Source organism: Symphodus melops (assembly GCF_947650265.1).
Source record: "Symphodus melops genome assembly, chromosome: 18".
Taxonomy (NCBI): Eukaryota; Metazoa; Chordata; class Actinopteri; order Labriformes; family Labridae; genus Symphodus; species Symphodus melops.
Genome location: NC_136708.1, coordinates 11,085,877 through 11,106,996, shown reverse-complemented (window position 1 = coordinate 11,106,996; position 21,120 = coordinate 11,085,877). Strand labels below are relative to the sequence as shown.

The 21,120-nt window shown below is 42.2% G+C and overlaps 1 protein-coding gene across 2 annotated transcripts; it reads left to right on the top strand.

The window, feature by feature from the left end:
* The first annotated feature begins 1,365 nt into the window (after window positions 1-1,365).
* On the top strand, window positions 1,366-19,548 carry LOC306839714 (oxysterol-binding protein-related protein 3-like). 2 transcript variants are annotated; one of them, XM_079368558.1, is made up of 22 exons: window positions 1,366-1,504; window positions 8,707-8,898; window positions 9,261-9,377; window positions 10,179-10,232; window positions 10,321-10,434; window positions 10,556-10,708; window positions 10,873-10,963; window positions 11,152-11,255; window positions 12,183-12,272; window positions 12,357-12,516; window positions 12,608-12,726; window positions 12,844-12,975; window positions 13,453-13,546; window positions 14,800-15,035; window positions 15,462-15,599; window positions 16,109-16,172; window positions 16,597-16,675; window positions 16,829-16,973; window positions 17,416-17,560; window positions 17,672-17,798; window positions 18,120-18,242; window positions 18,745-19,548. In XM_079368558.1, exons 2-22 carry the CDS (start codon window positions 8,836-8,838, stop codon window positions 18,839-18,841), a joined length of 2,445 nt encoding a protein of 814 aa, XP_079224684.1. In that variant the 5' UTR covers window positions 1,366-1,504; window positions 8,707-8,835; the 3' UTR covers window positions 18,842-19,548. The 2 variants fall into 2 exon arrangements, with proteins under 2 accessions (XP_079224684.1, XP_079224685.1); XM_079368559.1 differs by having other exon boundaries at window positions 1,374-1,453.
* Window positions 19,549-21,120: the final 1,572 nt, after the last annotated feature.

Here is a 21,120-nt window from a genome sequence, read left to right as displayed (position 1 = left end):
TGTGATATCAAAACATAACAATTTCCCTTCATTTGTGTGTTCTTTAAACATCATACTTCTGCATATCAGACATTCCTTTAAACTCCAAACACTGCCATCGGTGTTGCTGGCTGTAAATATGTGGACACACCCAACCATTCCTTTGAAATCCTTTTTTTTTTCTCCTCTATTTTATGTTTTCCTTTCCCTCTGTTGCCATAGAAATACGCCTCGGCAGGAAGTGACAGCCTTATGCCCATGCAAAGGAGGAAATTTGTTTTGTTTGGGTAAACAAATCCAAGACATGAAGGTAGTTCACAAGGACAATGGAGGTGAACAGAGCGAGCAAGGCTTTCTCTACACATATCTTCATTCGTGAAATACATGTGAAAAGTAGGAAGAAAAAAAAAACATAACCATGCTCGTTTGTTCACCCACACACTCAGTCTGTCTGGGGGCATTCACACAACTTCTCTCACTTACTCATCATCTCAGCAAACAGTCTGCACTTGTTGGTAAAGTCGGCTTTTGCAATCAGAAAGTCTGGGGAAAAGCACCAAACAATCTGTCATCAGACAAGCAAGACATACTGTATCTCTTAAAACCAACTGGAGTTTTATTATGAACAAGCTGTTCACATCAATGCACAATAGGTCATATTGCATTTGACATGTTTGAAGCAAAAATACTAAATATCCCTTCAAAGATAACAGAAAGCAGCTGTCCTTCACCTTTAATGATACTCACCTGGGTTTTAGAGAGAAAAATCAAACAAAACAAAATCAGTAACTCAATGACATCTCCTTGGTTATGAGGAATCGAAGGCCTCCATTGGTTCTTTTACACGATAATTCACAGAGTACATTGATTGTTTTAATAAACATATCAATCGGTATTCAGAGATGAGCCCAATCATTGTGGTCTACAGCTGGATCAGGGATCTTACCACATGACAGAGTGACTTAGGCTTTCTGACCTCTGGCAGCACCAGCACACGATATCTTTTATTCCTTCGTTTTTGCTGTTGTTGGTTTCATGTGGGGGATTTAACGTTGAGCGTATTTTTACAGTCTATGGTTAAAACACACACACGCACGCGCACACATACACATACACACACACACACACACACACACACACACACACACACACACACACACACACACACACACACACAAACACACACACACACAGACTATTATCATGACTTTAACAGCTGAAGCTCACCTGACTGACCGTCCATTGTCTGCCACTAAACTCTCACCTGATTGCGTCTTTCATTCTTTGACAATATTGCCTACGTCATTCAATGGTCCGTTCAAAAACGCCCGACCCCTTTTGTTACCGCCCCTTCCTGACGTCCTCATTTTTGATTGGCTTAGACAAACGCCAGTCACCCGTGCCCACAGGAGCGAACGCCGCCTCTTCCACGAAGCTCGAGCACTGAAACGAGGAGCAGAAGCCCCAAAGCCAGGTACAGTGTGTCTCAACACTGTCAGGATGCTGTAGCTTTCGCCACACAACCGTAAGAATGTTTCTTTCATTTATACTTTTAATCCAGGGATATTTAGAGGTGTTTTCTGCCGGTTTTGTGTCGTTTCTGTTTGGATTAAGGCGTCAGAGTTGACAGCGCTCCTGTCCTCCCTTTTGCTCCCCGTGTCAGTGCTGAAGTGAATTCACGCTTTCGATAGAATTATTAATGGACTTCCTTCTGACATTTGGAGCAGAATTTGTGTGTGAACGTGAACCAGTCTGATTATTTCTCAGCCGTTGGGACCACATGGGAAACATGAGACGTGTTTGGTCTTCGCTGACAAGTTTTGAATTGCTGTTTGTACCAGGAACTAAAGTGGGGGCTGTGGATTCAAACGGGACACCTGTGGTTTCGGCTAGCGGAGTTTTCCCTCTGATGACTATTTCATTTAACAAACCCGCGTTTGTTTCAGTGCCACACTGTCCCCAGTATGTAAAGTATCATTCTGACATCATGCAAGTGTTTTAACTTAAATAATAAATGTAGGTCTAGTCTATAGAACATTATGTTGGGTTGTGATGAGAGACATTCAAAGTTGCTGACAGTCATGTTTGTGTGTTTCAAAGCACAGGTGAGAGGACACAAACCATTGAGGATGACACTATTTATTTCCTTTATTGATTGACAAAAATGGAAACAATTCTGATAATACTTTCAGATATGTCTAAAGCAAAATTGCCAAAAATGAAGTTTCCCTATTCGAGCTTCAGCTAGATATTATGTTAGCTTCATCTTCATTAGTGAATGATAAAACCCTTTGTCTAATGGGCTATTTGTTTAAAAACAATACATTTGAATATGCAACTTGATCATATGGGATATTATGATGGATTTCTTTTTTCTTTTGTCTGATTTGAAAACATTGATTGTTGCTGTTTGCATCCGCATATAAATGATGAATAGGTGTGAGACGTTCACCAACTGATCACCTCTTTAACCTCAGGCCTTTGTGGGGCTGGACTGGTTTTTTTTAGGCTGTTGTAATTCAGTCCTTGGCCCTAGCACCTATTAGCGAAACAGGATCATGTTAGTGGTGGTATCATCACTATGCCATTCATACTATACAGATTGCTTGTTCAAACACTGTATGTATGCATGTATGTATGTAATGCAGAGAGTAATATCAGACAAAAAGGAAATACATTTGAACTTAATTTGTCTGACTAACTTTTCAAGCCAAACGTGTCCATCATGCTTAAATTCCTGTTTCATGATTGTGCAGATTTGCAACTTCTTAGTGGTTTGTTTTCAACTCAGATTTAGTTTTAATATTTCAAAATGTCACCATAGGCCAAGTGATCTGTCGATTTAAGTACAAATAAATAATCAAATTCATCAAAAACATCATTAATAGACTGGGCGTGCCTTGTGATTAAACAGTCTGCAGTGTTTTGTTCCTGTTGGAGGGCAATCCGCTGAAAGTGAATCCCTCCTGACTGTAGGGGGCGCTGTTCCAGGCTGCGTTTGTGTGACCGCTCAAAGCAGCAGAGAATTCCCTCTGAAGCAATCGATGAAGTCTGTCAGTCAGCTGATTGTTCATTCCTTTTTAATGTTCTGGGTGTAAACATCCAACGTGGCTCTATGTGACTCACACTGACTTACCTCCGTGTCACTCGCCTTTACACAACAACACCCACTTTCAAACTGGGAACCACAGCGCTCCCTGCATGCCTTGACTCACTCTGCAATGACGCCTCCTGCGCTGGATCTCTTTCGGGGGGTTCACACGGTTTTAGGAAGCTTTGCCCTTCTGCAAGCTAAGCCGTCAGGTCAACACTGACACTCATGTAAAAATCATGTTCATGCTGTTAACAGCACAGCTCTATAAATAGCCCCATGTATTATGCCCCCAGATTTCACATAAAGAACAAACGGACTGAATATATCTTCCTGCCTTTGCCTTTTTGTATCCATAGCAACCAGGGATTGGGCAGTAACAGAAGTGTCCCTTGGCTCCAAATGGCATAATTGTGTGCGTCTTTTCAAAATAAAACATTTGACAAGACTTCCTTGGGCTTGCTGGCTCTCAGTATTGTTCTCTCTCTGTCACTCATTGAGTGATACTTCTGTACACGGCAGGTTGGGGCTGCTTTTTGCTCTTCGATCACTTGCTGGTGCTCATGATCATTTTCTGTTCAGGCATACAGGAAATACCAACACTGAATGAAAACATTACACTACACATAACGCACTCAGCCAGACGTGAAGTCAAGAGGTCGGATTAGCTAAGTGCTAATGCTGCTAAAACCATGTGCGTCCATATTTCTCTATCTATTTTTTATAAATTCAGTTTAGGTGTTGATGCATCCTGAAAGTAGCCTGACCATGTTGCCAGATGCGGGTCTATTTAAAGCATGCTATGCCGGCTCTCAGCTTGATTATGAGTGGATCATGCACAGCTTTAAGGATAATTCTGCAGCCATACTGGGAGGCGATTTATTGGCGGTAGAGGCACAGATGTGCCATCTGTGTGAGGACCTCTTTGCAGTCCCAGTCGGCCTGTAATGGGGAGGATATACGGCTACACTGGATTGCTGTGTTGATGGCAGTTCTGCTGTTGTCAGAACGAGTATGGGGCTGAAAGCAGATGGTCGGGCTTGCTAAGTCAACGTCTGTGTGTTTTGTCGTGCCAAGACTGGAAACTCCAGTCTGACAATTCCTGAGGCTGCGACCTCGACGTCTTGAGATCCTGTCATGGAAACTGGTGAGGGACAGATGAGGCTTTGCTTTGCTTTTCAAAGCCACGGGGCTTATTGTGAATAAACAACATGTGTCTGCTGTACACAACAAGGACGTAATCAAGCAGTCATTGACTTGTAGTTTAATTTGATTGATGGATTGAGCATCAATATCAAATAGCATTTCTGAGGTTTTTGATGTATCATATGATATATTACTCCGATCAAGAAGCACAAAGGCAGCATGTTTTTCTCTCTGAGCTTCTGGAGCATCTCTGTGTGAATTGTGCCCAGATTACCTTCAGATGCTTTCTTTATCAAAGAGTGTTATTAGAGAACATAAAGCGTTATCTCCAGAGCAGCCTACTGTGTCTTAATGGCTAACTTCAAGCTTCCTTTTTCCATTTACATGTGCAAAAAAGCTTTCAAACATGTAATTGCTGTGGTGTATCTGGGAGAGTCCTATATTGGTGGATAATTTCCACTTCCGTATTATTTGGGCTCAGATTCACACACGTGCTCAAAGAGCGTGAGCGCTTTTGTGGGAACATGGAAAGTTGCTGACGATCGTTTTGAACCAAAACTTCTCGTTCCACTTCCTGCGAATCTTTAAATCAAAGTCAATCCTCGGGCTGCCGAAGGAACGAGGCTAAGTTTAGTGAAGGTGAACATGATGTGTTAATGTAGCGCTTAATGCTGAAACATCCTCGCTGCTGTTCGCCGGGAAGCCTCTCCAAATCACCATCAATCTCCTCTGTTTGTTTTTCTGTCAGTTAGAGATCTCACTGCTGTAAGTCTGAAAATAATGTCAATCATCTCAAACAGTGGCAGACGTGTAACGAGTGCAGGTCATTCAAACGTTCTCTGTGTAAAGTGCATCCGTGAAGAAAGACTGACGTCTTTGGATCACTGCTGAGAAAACTTGCTCATAAACAACCCCGCATGTACAACCATTTTCCTGAAGCGTTGCTTAATCAGGATACCGGTATCAAAACACGTCTCTCACAAAGAGCGACTGGAGATGTCTGATCTCGTTGGTGCGTTTCCCTTCTGTGCGATGCAACAGGCCCTTACCTGAGTGAAACATGTCAGGAAGGGGATGAATAAACAGAAAGTGTAATTCACCATTCAGTGCTTGCGTTATCTTAAGAGCTACCACTATTATCCCAATGTCAGAAGGAGCCCGTTTCCACGTCTTCCTCTCTCTCGTCAGCTGATGTCACCAATGCTGTAAGAAGTAGTAAAAGCTAAAGACGAAGCACACAAAGCGTCCCCCGTCCCCCGTCCTTCACCTTTACTCCTTCTCTCACCTCGCTCGGGCCTTGTGACTGTGCGGCCGCGCTGCAGCCGTGACCCCTTCTTTCTTTCTTAACAGATCATTTACCAAGGTGTTGTGTCATCAATGATTGACTTCCATGACGTAAGTCTGAATGCCAAACCTCAGCACTTCTAGTCTTACAGCGCGGGAGGCTTGTTGCATGGTGTACAATGCTCCAGTAATCACTCAGCGAGGGGAGGGGGGGGGGAAGTAGGGCGCTCGGTCTCCCAGGTTCACTTACAGAGTGCTACAGTTCATCTGTGGAAGAAAGAATCCCAGACGAACTTCTGCGAGAGCTTTCAAGCTGGAAGGTAGCGACACTTCAAACGGAATCTTTGCACTGATACCGAGGCATTTCTTCTTTGAGCTTGAGCTCGAAGGAAGTTTGTTGGGGTGAAAGGGGAGGGGGGGGAGAGAGAGTGAGGCTCTGAAGGCAGGGCTGAGTGTGTTATGTAAGGTGCCGCTTCATGCTGCTGCACTTACTCACCAACTATTGTGTTTATAATCACGGCCCTATTCATCCCCGGAGTGCAGTGAGAGCTGCAGATTTACCGTTTGAGGCCCTGAGCGCCAGGCACTACATGCCACATCGTCGTGTTCCACATATTGAAAGTCTAAACTGCATCCAGGAGACGCAGAGTAGAAATAATATCATGCACGTGCTACGTGTTCAGAATCCCCGAACTTGACTTGCATCCGCGTGGCGCTTCAGCGGAAGACACCGGACATGTTGCAGCCTGACAAAGGGGCGAAAACGCACGACGGCTTGATGAGCTAATTTCAAGCTCCCAAAGTTTTCTCATTCGCAGCCTGTACTCAAAACATGTTGTCTGTGCTCCCGGGCTGTGAAGTAAGTGGGCCGTCCAGTCTGCTTTTAGCACCAGTGTTGACTGTAGCTGTGTGTTATGGTGTGTCGAGGGGGGGTATCGAAGCAGGGAGCGCATTCTTTCCTGTCGATGACTCACGTCCTGGGCATGGCGCTGACTGTAAGCCAGGCCTTGGGGAACTACAGAATACACAACACACACAGAAACCACCAAAAACAGTTCACAGAGGATGTATGAAGTTGGCTTCAGAATCGGAGAGTTTAACACACATTTGCATTTCTGCTCACACGGCTTTGTTTTGTACCCAGACTTAAGACGAGGTTGTGCAGTAGCCGTCTTGTGGCAGAATGAGCGCACAAAGGGAGTGGCATCGGACCACACAGGTGAGATACAGACTGACTGTTCCAAAGAAGTGAGAATGTGGTGATCAATGCTCTGCACAGTACGTCTGTGTAGAGACAGAACACTGAAGTCTTCAAAGGGAGCAGACAAGGGGGGGGGGGGGGTTGAGTGAGTTCATCATGTGACACCAGCAGAGATACAGTGTTGATGTTTTCAAAGAAATAACAGTCCTGATCGGCGAGCTCCCAGAGTGTGAGCTTCCACTGTCTGATGCCGCTCAGTGCTACGATATGAAGGGATGACGGCGTGCGTAACTCTCTCACACTTTCTGCCGATCACAAACTTCCCATCCTGAATCCAGATTAAAAAAAAAAAAAATCTGTTCTAAATGAGCAATGAAAGTCATGCTCGCTGCTGACTTGAGCTTCATCGGACGATGAGCATGGGTTCAAAACCTTTGCTGCATGAAATCCTTTTTTTTCTTTCGTGTGCGCAATACTCCTATGATGTGATTATTTTAAATGCTCAGATCACTATAACAAAGAAAGGGCTTTTTAAGATGTCTAGCATGATTCACAATACTGGGTGAGGTGGAGACTCCCTCAGTCCTCAGAGAGTGAATACAGCACATCTTTCAGGAGGAAGTGCAATTAATAGAAAGTAGTCAGTGGTTAAGCTGTTTCTGCTTTTGCAGTTTGCATTCGTGTTTGACGCTGTGATGTTTTTGATAGGTTTCGGTTTGGAGATGGAAACAACATGTCAGGGCTTCATAACGTCATTGTTAGTAATAGGAGCATTTGTATTGAACATAGCAAAAGGGACTAACTGGATCGTAATGTAACCCAAATGATTTGATGTCTTCTGGTTCGGAGTCTCGTCCCATAATCCAAATTATTTTTCAATCTCGGACTTGGCAGACTTTAAATCTAGACCGCCACTGAAAGGTTGTTTTTTTTTTTTTTCTCTTTGCTGAGACTTGAAGGAAAACACCTCTTTTTTAAAAGAATGATTATTGTTTTACTTTATGTGCAGTTTGACTTTCATCTGGTTACAACTGAAACCTTCCCAGTGTTACAAGTTGATGATTTTTTTTTTTTTTTTCTTGGTCTTGGTCTGGAGCACTCCAGTCTCGGGAACGTCTCTGTCTTGTTTGGTCTTAACGACAACACTACCTCATGTACCAAAGTGCATTCTGGATCCAGGAGGGAAATGAGATGGAAAACACAGTTATTGAGTAAAACAAAAAAAAAACACCTGATAGTCCAAAATTCTGAGTTACGAGTGATGAGCACTTTTCACATTTTATTTTGATAGTGTCAGATGGTTTTCTAATACGCGGCCTGCAGAACTCCTAACTGGACGACAGAGAGGCTCCTTAAAAGAGCAGCTTTGAAACGAGGGGCTCAGTGGATCGTTTGGGGGGTTTTACTAGTTTTGACTTGTGTTATGTGGTCGACATGGAAATCAGATCCTTTCATTTCATTTGAATGAAAGTTTGCTCATTTCGTGGTCAAAACAATTGAGACACTGTTCTGAAGAGGATGCTGTGTAATGTTTCCATCAGTATATCATGCACATTCACACACTTTGACATGTGACTGCAGGAGGTGGGGATCGAACCCTGACCTACTAGATGAGCGGCTCTACCACTGAGCCCACAGCTCTGTACATTCCTCTGCTTACAGTTTTTGCTTTCACTCTTCTTAAAACCAGACGGTTATTCATTATGAAGCTCAAGTAAACGTGATCTAAAATACTCCAATGTTTCCCAAAAGAGCACATGATACAGAGCTCAAGTGTTTCTATTCTCGACGTGTCTGCTGCTTCCTTTGATTTTTGGGAATTTCATATCCTCAATCAGCCGTTCCAGTTAGTCAGACACACAGTGAGTAAGCGATTCCTCTCCGTCTTTATCCGCAGCTCCTCCACGCCGCTTCTGTTCTCTATAAAAATAAGCTTTTGTTCTGCTCCGTCATCCATTTGTTTCGACCTCTCTCTCTCTCTCTCTCTCTCTCTCTCCCTCTGCAGTGCTGACTGTCGCGCCGTGGCCTTCAAAGGTCAGAGTGATGCTCCCAGCGGCACTCGTGTGATCTCGGTCGCCGACGTTGCCACGGGAACGAGAGGAAGGTGGACAAAAAGCGCTCAAGTCGCCAGAAGATGACGTCACTGTCGCCCACTCACAGCGACAGCAGCGGCTCCTCGAAGCATGACAGTAACCAGGTATGTGTGTGAGGAGGGGGTGCAGCATCAGAGCTTCTGTGGTGCTAACAGCTAGGGTTAGCATTCCTGCATTAGTTTGTATGTACTCGCCTCTGCTTTCATTCAACTTCTACTCATCTTTTTGAATGATGAACCAGCTTTGTTCTCTGGTAACAAACGAAATGTTCCTCAAACGCAAACTCTCTAAACACTGAAGAAATGCTTGAGGTGCTTTGAAACAGTTTAACCCGCGCTGCACTCACACCAGTGTCGTACCTGCCTGCGATGTGTGTTGATGTTAATGTGTTGTTGATGTTTGCATTGTGTGCTGAACTCACCTGTCTGTCTGACTCAAACAGTACTGTGTCTGTGTGTCCCTGCAGGACAGCTGGGAGATTGTAGAGGGGCTCAGGGGGGCTCCAGCCAGCATGAAGGAGCCCGACAGACAGGAGGGCCTCCTGCTCAAGAGGAGGAAGTGGCCCATGAAGGGGTGGCATAAGGTGAGCGCCTCGGCAATCCTTTTAAAGCCCCCCAGACAGAAACGTGTCTTATTATAGAACAGCGCTGCTCCTTTTATTGAACCACAGAGCTCTTCTCTCCCTGAGCGTGATTCTGAAGCTCCTGAAGCCAGACACGTTTAATTGTGTGCTACGTTTTGAAGGTTGTGAGGGGTACCTTTTTAGATGTTTGTTTTTTTGGTTTTTGTTAAAATATCTAATGCTCTAAAATGTCTCCCATCCAAATCTGAAGAAATACGGAAATCACGCAATAAATCTTCAAACTGACGTACACGTTCCTCTGAGCTTTAAGTCCGTCCCAAATGTCGAGCTACAGATCTGACCCGCTATCTGTTAATACCTTGAGCTATTTCTACATTCCCTCCCCCTCACCACCATGGCCCTCCTGTATTTCCTCCTTTCTATTCTTTATATTCCCAGCTGATTATACTGTAACCCTGACTCATCCTCCTCCCCCTCTTCTTCTCTGTGACTGCGCTCAGACCTGGAAAGTTCTGCATTACAACACGAGTGGATTGCCTCTTAAATTGGCAACCAGGAAAAAAAAACACACACACACAAAAGGTTCTCAAGTCCTGTCAAAGTGCTTTATCAGTGCATTCTTTTCATTGTAAACCTTTTAAAGGTTGGTCTGCTCAAGGTCATTGTAAATTCTGCTGATCACTTATTTCACTGCTGCTGTTGTAAAACATGGAAGTCGAGGTCAAGTGTTTTTTTGTTTTTTTTATTGGTGGAAAACAACAGAATGGAGTTTAACTGGTGTTTTTATTTCCTTCTTCTCAGAGGTACTTTGTGTTGGAGAAAGGCATCCTGAAGTATGCAAAGCGGGACACTGATGTAGGTATTTCCTGAATAGCACCATCTCTCTGTCGTTCTGGCATTAAGGCCCATGCAGACAACGCTTAAAGCGGTGTTTTGTTTACAGCTAAAGAAGGGGAAGCTCCATGGCTGCATCGACGTCGGCCTCTCCGTCATGTCCATCAAGAAGAAAGCCCTGTGCATCGACCTGGACACGGAGGATAACATCTATCACTTGAAGGTAACTCCTGCCTTTTAACGAGAGTCGTTGAAATAAATGTGAATCTCCTTGGAGATTTGCGCATCGACGCCCCGCGGCGTTCTCAAAGTTTCTGCTCCTTATTTGACTCCGTGCCGCCCAGGTGAAGTCTCCCGAGCTGTTCGAGGAGTGGGTGTCAAAGCTGCGTAATCACCGCGTGTTCCGACAGAACGAGATTGCCATGTATCCCCACGAGAGGCACCTCTTCCACCCACACTCCTCCTCCTCCCCCTCCCTCAGTGACTCCCTTAGAAAAGTAAGACTTCCCTGTGTTCTTTTTTTTTTTTTTTTTTTTTTTTGTATAAAATATTCAAAACAAAGAGGGTTTTTTGTTGTATTTTTTTAAAGTAGTCACAGTAGGGATTTAGTGATGTTAGCTTGTGTACGCGTCATTCATTCTGTTCTCCTGTTATTGAACAGAGGGCGACTCTGACAAAGCAGGCGTCCATCCAGCAGGCGAAGGTCAGTTCTTGGCTCCATTCCTCAGAGGACATGGACAAGTGCAGCAAAGGTTAGGTTTTTTTGTTGTCTCTTGTCTTTTCTTCTTCCCTGCCTGTCAACTGTTTATTTTTATTTTTTTAAGTGTGTGTCACTGCAGTGAATCTTTTATGTTCTTACTCCTCTCCCTTACCGCTGTGCATGCATGCATGCATCCCATCTGACATGTTATAATAATCTGTTTGTTTTTTTTCACCTCAGACTTGGAAGAATGTGAGTCGTACCTGCTGGAACTCAACCTGCTGCTGAAGAGCATGGAGGTCCTCCATCGCACTTACTCAGCCCCAGCCATAAGTCTGCTACCAGTAAGCACAGAATAATAATTCAGCTGGTCGTTATGCAAAGTATTGATTGTAAAGGATGGATGTAGACTGCCTTATCCTCAAACCCAGTGAATGAATGAAAACCTTTATTGCATAAGACTCTAAACAAACAAACATTTACAAGATGGCACAAAAGAATGAAAGCACATAAAACACAAAAGCATCACATGAAGTTAGATAAAGTGCAGAGTGCCTATAGTACATTCAGTACAGTCCAGAGCTTTTTAAACAGCTGGATGCTGCGGGGTACAAACCATGTAATGCTTCTTTTAGTCCTCATCCTGAAGTCGAGAGTTCAAACTCCGACCAAACAGGGTGCAGAGGGTCAGCTGTTATCTTGTTGTTCACTAGTCTGTCAGGTCAGAAATGCAGCACATTTACTTCCTGGTTATTTTGCTGCCTAGTTTAACAACCGTGTTCAGTTTGTGCTTATTTTTTTACAGACAGTGCTCCTCCCCAACACTGAATACAAAAGGTCCAAACACTTTCAATAAAACTCGGGTAAAATAGATAGAGCATTGTGTTGACAACATTAAAACAGAGGCGCTGTTGAACCTTTGCACGTCTTGTATTTGTGTTGGCAAATGGGATCATCATTTACTAAATAAACATCATGCTGTATTAAAGAGACCGGTGACTACTCAGAGGAAAGTGTTTCCTGAGATAATAAATCACCAGAGAATGTGAATTCCTCATCTGGTTTCGTACAGTTGTTGATCTTTATGCATCCTGTGGAGTCTCCCCCTGGTGGCCGTTACAGATAATGCAGGTGTAAGGCACATTAAACTCTGTTTAGCTAGTTTTGAGGCCATAGTTTACTTCTTTGATGTGCTCTTTGGATTAATGATCAACTTGTACTTTAAGCCATTGTGTTTATTAAATACATTTATGTTTTTTTGCAATACTCAGGGGTCTAATTTTGACATCCCTAAAAAGGACAAGAGGCCAAGGAGATGGAGGTCCAAAAACAATGGAAAAGAAACCAAAGCCACACTACAGGTACACTTACAGATGTTTTTTGTTCCACTGAGATTTCTTTGCAAAAAAACAAAACAATAAATTAACACCTTTCCTCTGTTTAAGGTCCCAAGCTGCATCTCTTCCCAATCTCCTCGCCTCCACGCCTCCAACCCGAACCTCTCCACCACGGAATCAAACACTCAGGAAGTCTGTCCCGAGTCCCCAGACTCACCTACAGACGTGTCCCGTTTACAGGAGGACTTCTGCAGACTGGCCAACAACAGTGAGTCCCTCTCTGCTTTCCCTTTATCGGCGTCTATGGCGAGATAGTTTCCATGACAACTCTGTACCGTCTCTGTTTTTCCTCTCTCCAGTCCACGCCACACTGAAGTCAGCCTTTAGTTCTCTCTCAGCAGAAAAAGACAAACTGAGACAAACCCTGCAGGCCCCCCAGCCGGCGCAGGTCATGGGTTTGAAGAGCGCCTATGCCTCAGTGAGTGTGTTTGTGATTCAGATTATCATGTGTCTGCATGCACAGCACGTATGTTTTTTTTTTTTTTAATTGTCACCGGGGATCTGCTTCATCCACTTGGCTTGTTAATATTATCAGGAATGTCCAAGTGGATCCCACTCTTTGGTTCACCAGACGTCCAATGAGAGCAGAGCATCAATCCCAGAGTCCATCTCCGAGTTCTTCGACGCTCAGGAGTACCTCCTCTCCTCTTCCTCCTCGGAGAATGAAGTGAGACTTCTACTGCTTTATACTATTCCTCAACTCTGTGTTTGAATCCAAACGCATGGCTATGATAATTATATTATACATACAAATAAATGTGAATAATTGATGAGAAATGTTTCCAACATAGGGGTCACGTTTTTTGTAAAAATCCAAAAAAAAGATTTAAAATGGTGTTAAACATAGACAAGCTGCTTATTATAAGACTTTTAGATGCTCTAAATGACTTATACATTTAAATTCATGTTAACATTTGGGACACTAATTCATATTATGAACTATTTGTTTATATGTTTAAGCACTAAATTTAGTGGAAAAGTGTAAATTCAGGTCTAAGAATTGATCATTTGTGCAGGGAGAGAAATGTGGAAGGAGCCTGAGTAGTTTTAATGAAAGCCTGTTACCTGAATATCACAACAAACACAGTGTGGGAATTTTTGATTATTGATGACTGACCTTTCATCGTCGATTCTCTGTCTCCAGGTATCTGACGACGACTCGTACATCAGTGACGTCAGCGACAGTGTCTCCATGGATACCTACAGCAATGAGGGAGGAAGTGAGAGACACAACTCTGGTACTTGAAACAGTTGCATGTTTTGTGTGTCTGAATGCCTGTGTGAGGAATCAAATAGATCTCCTGATGGAAAACAAAGAGTTTTATTCAGTCAAAAAGAGGCGGGGCTTCTCTATGTTTGTGCATCCATCACTTCGCCTCTATCTTAAAATATCCTCTATTAAATGTATGTTTAATGTCTGTAACCCTCGTGATCACTCACTTGTTAAGACAATGTGTCTAACACGACCACAATCTCTCTCCAGACGTGGTTACAAACTCCACATTTCATCGTTGATTACTTGACAAAGCTTCATGACGGATAGTGTTAATTCAAATGAATTCAATTTTATTTCTATAGCACATTTCATACAAACATAAACCCAGTGTGCTTCACAGAAGACAAAGATCAAAACACAAACACAATACAAACTCATTAAAAATAACAAACAAAACAAATAAAACCAAAATGAGAGAGATAAATTAGCAGCCAAAGGCACGAGAGAAGAGCAACATTTTAAGACCTCAGATCAGCAGGTAGTTCATTCTACAAAACTGCCCCATGGTGACTAAATGCACCTTCACCAGATTTGGTATTGACTCTATTGCTGATCTGAGGGGTCTCATTGGACTGTAGTTTGTGTGTAGGTCAGAAAGATATTAAGCTGCCATTCCATGTAATGTTTTGTGAACCAGAAGTAATATTTTAAATTAAATTTTTAGTGAACTGGAAGCTAATGAAGGTTTTTTAGGATTGGGGTTTTGTGTTCAGTTTTCTTTGTCCCTGTTAGCACTCTGGCTGCTGCGTTTTGGATGAGTTGAAGTTTCTTCATTGATTTTTTTTTTTTTTTTTTTTTGGGAAGTCCTGCATAGAGGGCATCACAATAATCTAGTCTGCTAGATATGAACGCATGGACCAGTTGTTCGGAGTTGGATTGGGTCATGAAGCACCTGAGTTTGGATAATATTCTTAAGAAGATAGAAGGCTGTCCTTGTCGTAGCGGTACTGTGCTTCTGAAAGTTTAGATCTGAATCAGTGATGACAACCTCGGTTTTTGACATGATCACTGGACCGAAGAAGAAAAGATCATGAAGTGGATATGAGCTTTTCGGATACTCCTGACTTTGATTATAAATTGCTGTGCAGGTCACTTTGATGTTTGTCTAATCTACATATCTATGTCAACAACGACCTCTCCTCCATCTCCCTTCTCACACGCCTTCTTCCTGCCGTCCCCTCCCACCGCCCTTCCCTCCACTTTACGCCCCTCCAGTTAGCAGCGTGGTGACCCTGGCACGTCGGCGCTCCACGCTGCCCTCCACCAGCCCGACCAGCAGCGTGAGCCTGTGGAACATCCTGAAAAACAACATCGGTAAGGACCTGTCCAAGGTGGCCATGCCGGTGCAGCTCAATGAGCCGCTCAACACCCTGCAGAGGCTGTGTGAGGAGGTCGAGTACAGCGAGCTGCTGGACACCGCCAACCAGACCCATGATCCCTACCAGCGCATGGTGAGAGGCAAATAGATGCATGTCAAAACCAGCAAGAGCAAGTTGGTTCGATGGGGAATGTGTTAACCAGAAAGCTTTTTGAAAAATACTCTGATGTTCCTCAGTTTCTTGGTGACTAAACTTCTATTAAACACTTCTAAGAAAAAGCTTTTAATTGACTTTAGTTAAACAATGACCTTATTTTTATTTAAAGATTTGATAAAGACTTATTGTTGTTTCAACAGAAGTCTGGGACCTCAAAATACTGTAGCATAAACATTATACAGTTGAACAGCTTTTGTACAGGGATGCAGTTTTCATATGTAATCTCACTTCACATCTAAAACACATGCACGCACGTACATATGTCATAAACATGTAGACAACATTACGATTACTTTGAATACATGGAACAAATGAACTCAACAAATTTGATTTTGTCTGCAGGTGTATGTTGCTACATTTGCAATATCTGCGTACGCATCCTCCTACTACCGAGCAGGAAGTAAACCCTTTAACCCTGTCCTGGGAGAGACGTACGAGTGTGACCGACCGGACAAAGGCTTCAGGTTCATAGCGGAACAGGTAGCGATGACATCATTATTTTCAGCACGATTTACGGCATGAGATTACACTCTCCTCCCAGGATAGTCTGCCTTAAAGATGACTGTATGAGAACTTAGAACAGATGAATGACCGGTCATTTGACATGTGGAGTCGTTGAAGTCAGATTCTTAAATGCGTCCCTTTTCATCTAAAATCTGTGTTTAAGTAAGATTAAGGTTCTATGTTTAGATATTTTTAATCATCATTTTAAGATGGAAAGTTTATATTCTTCTTTTTATGCCTTGAAGTGATACACTTGTAGTAATCAGTGGAGAGCTTGTAAGTCATAGACTAGCCTGTGATCCGTTGCTTTTCAGCACTTCAACTGATTCTCTCAGAGTTAATAAAGTATTTAGTCTAACGATAATAATATGTAGGACGTTCACGGTTTCACCTTGTTACATCGAGTTTATAACACTTTGTACTGTTGTACAACTTTTAATGAAGTGCTGTATATCTTATCTCGCGTCTCCTCACTTGTTTCGCAGGTGAGTCATCACCCTCCCGTGTCAGCGTGTCACTGTGATTCAAAGAACTTCAGCTTTTGGCAAGGTGAGCACTGTGGCCCAATCCTTTTCTTTTCTGAGGTTGTTTTCTGCAGATTTATTTTATGGTGTGTTGTTTGACTGTGACTTTTTTTAACCTAATGACACGTCTGTAACCTTTCATTACACGATTATTTAGTGCCGTACTCACGATTATCATGAAGATTACACTGAAGTGACCCTATTTGTAAACTTTGGCACATACAACTTATCAGCTATCTGCAGTGGATGTATGATTGTTGGCTTGTTTGATTTTTCCCCTGTTCACATAACGAAAGATCAGCTCCATCTAGAGATGCTGCTGTTCACTGAAGAGACCTGATAATACCTCTGAGATTTCAAATTGAGTGATTGTGGATATCTTCTTCATCATCATCAATTGCTCACTTTTTCCTTTGTGATGTATTTATATATATATATTTTTTCCCCAGATGTCCGATGGAAAAATAAATTCTGGGGCAAATCCATGGAAATTGTTCCCATGGGAACCACCCATGTCACGCTACCTGCGTAAGTCCTTTCCTTGTTGTGTGTAGGTGTGTGTTCTCATCTGCATAACTGTTTACACTGTTGGATGTTGAGGATGAGGGTACACTGTATGGGCTGTAAGTATGTGAGAGAAAAAGACAACATGAGGAACAAAAAGACGTGTGATTTCTGCAGCTTCGGGGACCACTACGAATGGAACAAAGTGACATCCTGTATCCATAACATCCTGAGCGGTCAGCGCTGGATAGAACACTACGGAGAGATGTCAATCAAGAACATCAACAGTGATGTTTGCCAATGCAAAGTCACATTCGTTAAGGTCAGAAAACCCAGATATGTGACCCTGTGCTTATTTTAAAAAGAGGTGTTAACAGCAAAACAAAGCAGAGACAAATGGTTTAGTTCTTGATGAGCTCTTTAAGCAGATTTCTTTGTGTGGTTCCACCGTAGAGACAATCAGCACCTAGTTTTCTGTAAACATACTGTTGTTGTTTTTTCCCTCTTGTTAGAACACTGAATGTCCAATTCATCTTTGACACACGCTGCCTTCTCAGATGTATGAGCTTACTTTTCTTGAAGTCACTGCCACCTGCTGGATAAATATAGGAACTAGATTTTTTTATAAACAAGCGTTGGAAAACCTTCATACCTGAACAACATAAATCACACAGTAGTTATTATAGAAGTGTGAAATGTGTTTGCCCTCATTCAATGTTACATTTACCTTCCATCTCACATATACCAACTTTGTGTTTTTTTAGGCTAGATCCTGGAGCTCGACAGTGAACGAGATAGAGGGCGTGATCACCGATTCAAACGGAAAAGTCGTGCACTCCATTTTTGGAAAGTGGCACGACTCCATCTTTCAAGGGGACCCGCCTACTGCCACCTGTATCTGGAGGACAAGTGAGTGATCGGTCCCCAGATGCGTCACGTATGACGTTTTTTACACAGAGGGACTTAAAACACGCCAGCAAACTGGCTCTGCGTGACGGTTTTTAAATTGTTTTTATTTAGATGTCATGCCAGCGGACCAAGAGCAGTACTACGGCTTCACACAGTATGCAGTGGAGCTGAATGAGCTGAACCCCACCCTGAGACCTCTTCTGCCCCCCACAGACACACGCTTCAGACCGGACCAAAGGTTTGCACTTTTTGCTCTTGTCTGAAGTGTTGATTTCTACGAGTTAGTCCACATTTATCATTCCTACACATTTGACGGACTTCATACTGTGTAACTTTAGTCACGGTTTTGTGTTTTAATGGGGCAGGTTTTCTCAAGTCCATGTGGTGTGAAGCAGTTAATGTTGGATACACATGTATGAAAGAAACCATGTATTAGAAAGTAGTCATAGTAAGCGTGTATCAACACAACCATGTGCTACTACAACAGTTTACTTCAGGGTGAGTGAAAGCTAGAGTTTTCCTCACTCACTCTCCTTGTCTCCTTGTCTCCTCTGTCCAGACTGCTGGAGGAGGGGAACACAGAAGAAGCCGAAGAGCAGAAACAAAGAATCGAGCAGCTTCAGAGGGAGAGGAGGAAAGTGCTGCAGGACAACAGCATGACACACCAGCCACACTTCTTCAAGTACGTTGCCGTTTGTCTGAATATCTTTGAGTTCAATCAGACAGTGTTTGTGTTTTTCCCTTTTTTTTTTTTTTTTTTTCTTCAAGCATTTACTCGGCCGCACATGTTCAGAGATCCCCTCCTGACATAGAGCCTCATTCGGTAAAAGTGTCTCTGACTGTAACAGTCTGCAGACTCGTGAACGGACTGCATGTGATGAAAGAACGATTGTGCTCATCCTTACTAAGAAAAGATTTTTTTATCAATGACATCACATCCATTCAATAAGTCACACTGATGATGACGTACATATCATGCAATGTGCAGACACCCTAACCATACTGAACTTTACGTTACACCCAAAGTAATTTAATGATGAAAAAAACTGCAGGCTGGTTTGTTAAACCGAATGAAGTGAGCTCCTCACAGCTAGTATAACCAACGAAAGCCCATTTTGAAGACAAAAAACCCCCCAGATCAATCCATCATTCATTTAGAAATGGTCATCTTTTTTTGTGTGCAGGAAGTCTAAAGATGACACGTGGGTGAGCAACAACACGTACTGGGAGACCCGCAGAGACCCCGGCTTCAGTAAGATTGACTTCCCTGTGTTGTGGTGACCGTTGCATTTCACCAAATCTCTCCACTACAATAAATCCTAAAGAGGGAAGTATAAAACTGAACTGCGACCAGTCTGTCAGTGTCCTGACCTGGTGAACATAAACCAGGAGATGTCACGTTAACCTGAAGTTATATGGACTTCCTGCTTCCTCTTTCAGGACGGAGCGGAGCCTGTAGAACTTTTTTTTTTCTTCTGTTCTTTATAATGTTTCTCCATAGGTGCACATTTTTCTCCTCAAATCATACTGACTTCCTTTTACTCAGTATCGGTGGAGACTGTCGAGTCATATCATCATGTTCTGTTGCATCTCAGCATTTACCAAAGTGCCTTTTTATTGCAGTGCCTCGCTAAATCTGCTGCTCTTGCATAAATGCAAGAAACAACAACTTTTTAACCTGTAAGGATGATGTCAGTATCATATGTGGACCTCACTGGATAGTAAAGGATTACATTTAGAAGAGGACTTGTTCATTAGGTCAAACCCTGTTCAAGTATTACTCCATCAATGCATCATCATGATCTGACTTCAACCTGTGGCTGACTGGAGGATATCATTGGAGGATATCGCTTTTTTTTTTTTTTTTTTTGCTGCCTTGTAATAATGAGTCATGGCTGTCATAGGACTGTATCCAATGTTTGTCAAAACAGCAATAATATTCCATGTTGAAAGAAAATAATAATAAACTGTACAATGGATGGACATGATATTGTGTGTCTCTCTTGTTGTTCTCACCTCTACAAATGCTGTTAGAAAGTCTCTCCAAGGATGATGTCACAATAGAGTAGTGGCTGATAGAATTACAGAATGAAAGACTCGAAACCCTGACTCAAAAACCTGAGTCGGGGTGAAATCTATTGAGCAAAACAGTAGTCCACTCTATTGAGCAATACAAATGTGTTTAGCTTGAGGATCTTTATTCTATGATGAAGCAGTTCTTTGATTCATGAGTCACAAGTGTTCACGTGAAAACGTGAAATGATGTCAATAAGGGCTGTGCAATCAATTGCAGTGTTTTCATTGTCGAGATTTGAGCCTTTGCAATAAGTATTTTTAAATAGTCTGAATTTATGTCTCTAAATATTTACTTTGATGTAAACATTTCTCTCTCATGATGTGTACCTGTTACCCACTGGATAGAGGCATGAGCATGACACTATTTGGATGCAATAACATAGAGCTAAAGCTAGTTATCAGCTTCCCTCAAAGTGTTTGGTGCAAATTCAGTGGTGAAAAAAGTTCTTTAATTACATGTATGGTGTCTAACAAGAAGAACAACAGATAGACAAACTGAGTTTTAGCTTAATTTCACATTTTTAATTCTTGAATGTGATGTCAAAAAAGAGATTAACAACAAAGGGGATGTCTTAAACGTTAAGCACCTTTAAAATTTCCAGGTTTGTAACAATTGTAAAAAAAAAAAAAAAAAAAAAAAAAGTAGTTTTATTTGAGTTGATGTGTTGGTCTATTTCCTGTTTTACAGAACAGCCCTGTGTGTAAAATCCCCTGTGTGAATTCCTTCCTAGGGGCCTCCCCCCGTCTGCAACGCTGATGAAGACTTAGTGCTGAAAAGTGTCCACTGTTGATCCGTAAGCTGCTGCTCTGCTCAGACAATACTAACTTTAAATACTAACCACTGAGTGTGCAGACTCTTTTGTTTGCTTGTAGCATATTTGAGGTTGTGCACCTGCTCCTTTTTCCGCTGTTTCAAATATGCATGTTATAGCCTTGCATTTCCAAACCGTTGACACTACACATTTTGAGCCATAGGTTCATTCTACCTTTTGACAAGACTCACAGAAACGCAGAGAGAAACACAGATAGTTTGGGATTATTATGCTGATACACTGCACAAAATGAGCACCTCTAAGTAATACAAATCAATAAGACAAAGGATACTAATTTGTCCAGAAATAATTGCACTCTGCTGTCGTCCCCAACAAACACTGACACAAATAGTGAGTTAAAGATTTTGACACAATTTGATCGCTGAATTTGTAGTTAGAATTTTCTCTTTTGTATAGTCTTAATATTATATCTGTCTGTTTACAATTACAAATATAAGATTCAAGATTCCAAGAACGTTATTGCTTATCACCTATAAAATTACCTTTGTTTAGAGGCTCAATATAAAAACGTTCATCATACTCACATAAAATCCAACCAAAAGTTTCATAAATAGGTTAAAGCACATGACCAACAGAGATTAAACTATATATGTATCTAGCCATGTTTACATTGCATGTTACAGTGGAAATATAATCATTTCTATCAGTTGT

Excerpts from the sequence above, each read along its gene's own strand:
- LOC306839714 (XM_079368558.1), top strand. The coding sequence starts at position 8,836 with ATGACGTCACTGTCGCCCACTCACAGCGACAGCAGCGGCTCCTCGAAG. Across the intron at positions 11,256-12,182 it reads CAGCCATAAGTCTGCTACCA|GGGTCTAATTTTGACATCCC; the intron begins GTAAGCACAGAA and ends TGCAATACTCAG. Across the intron at positions 15,036-15,461 it reads ATGATCCCTACCAGCGCATG|GTGTATGTTGCTACATTTGC; the intron begins GTGAGAGGCAAA and ends TTTTGTCTGCAG.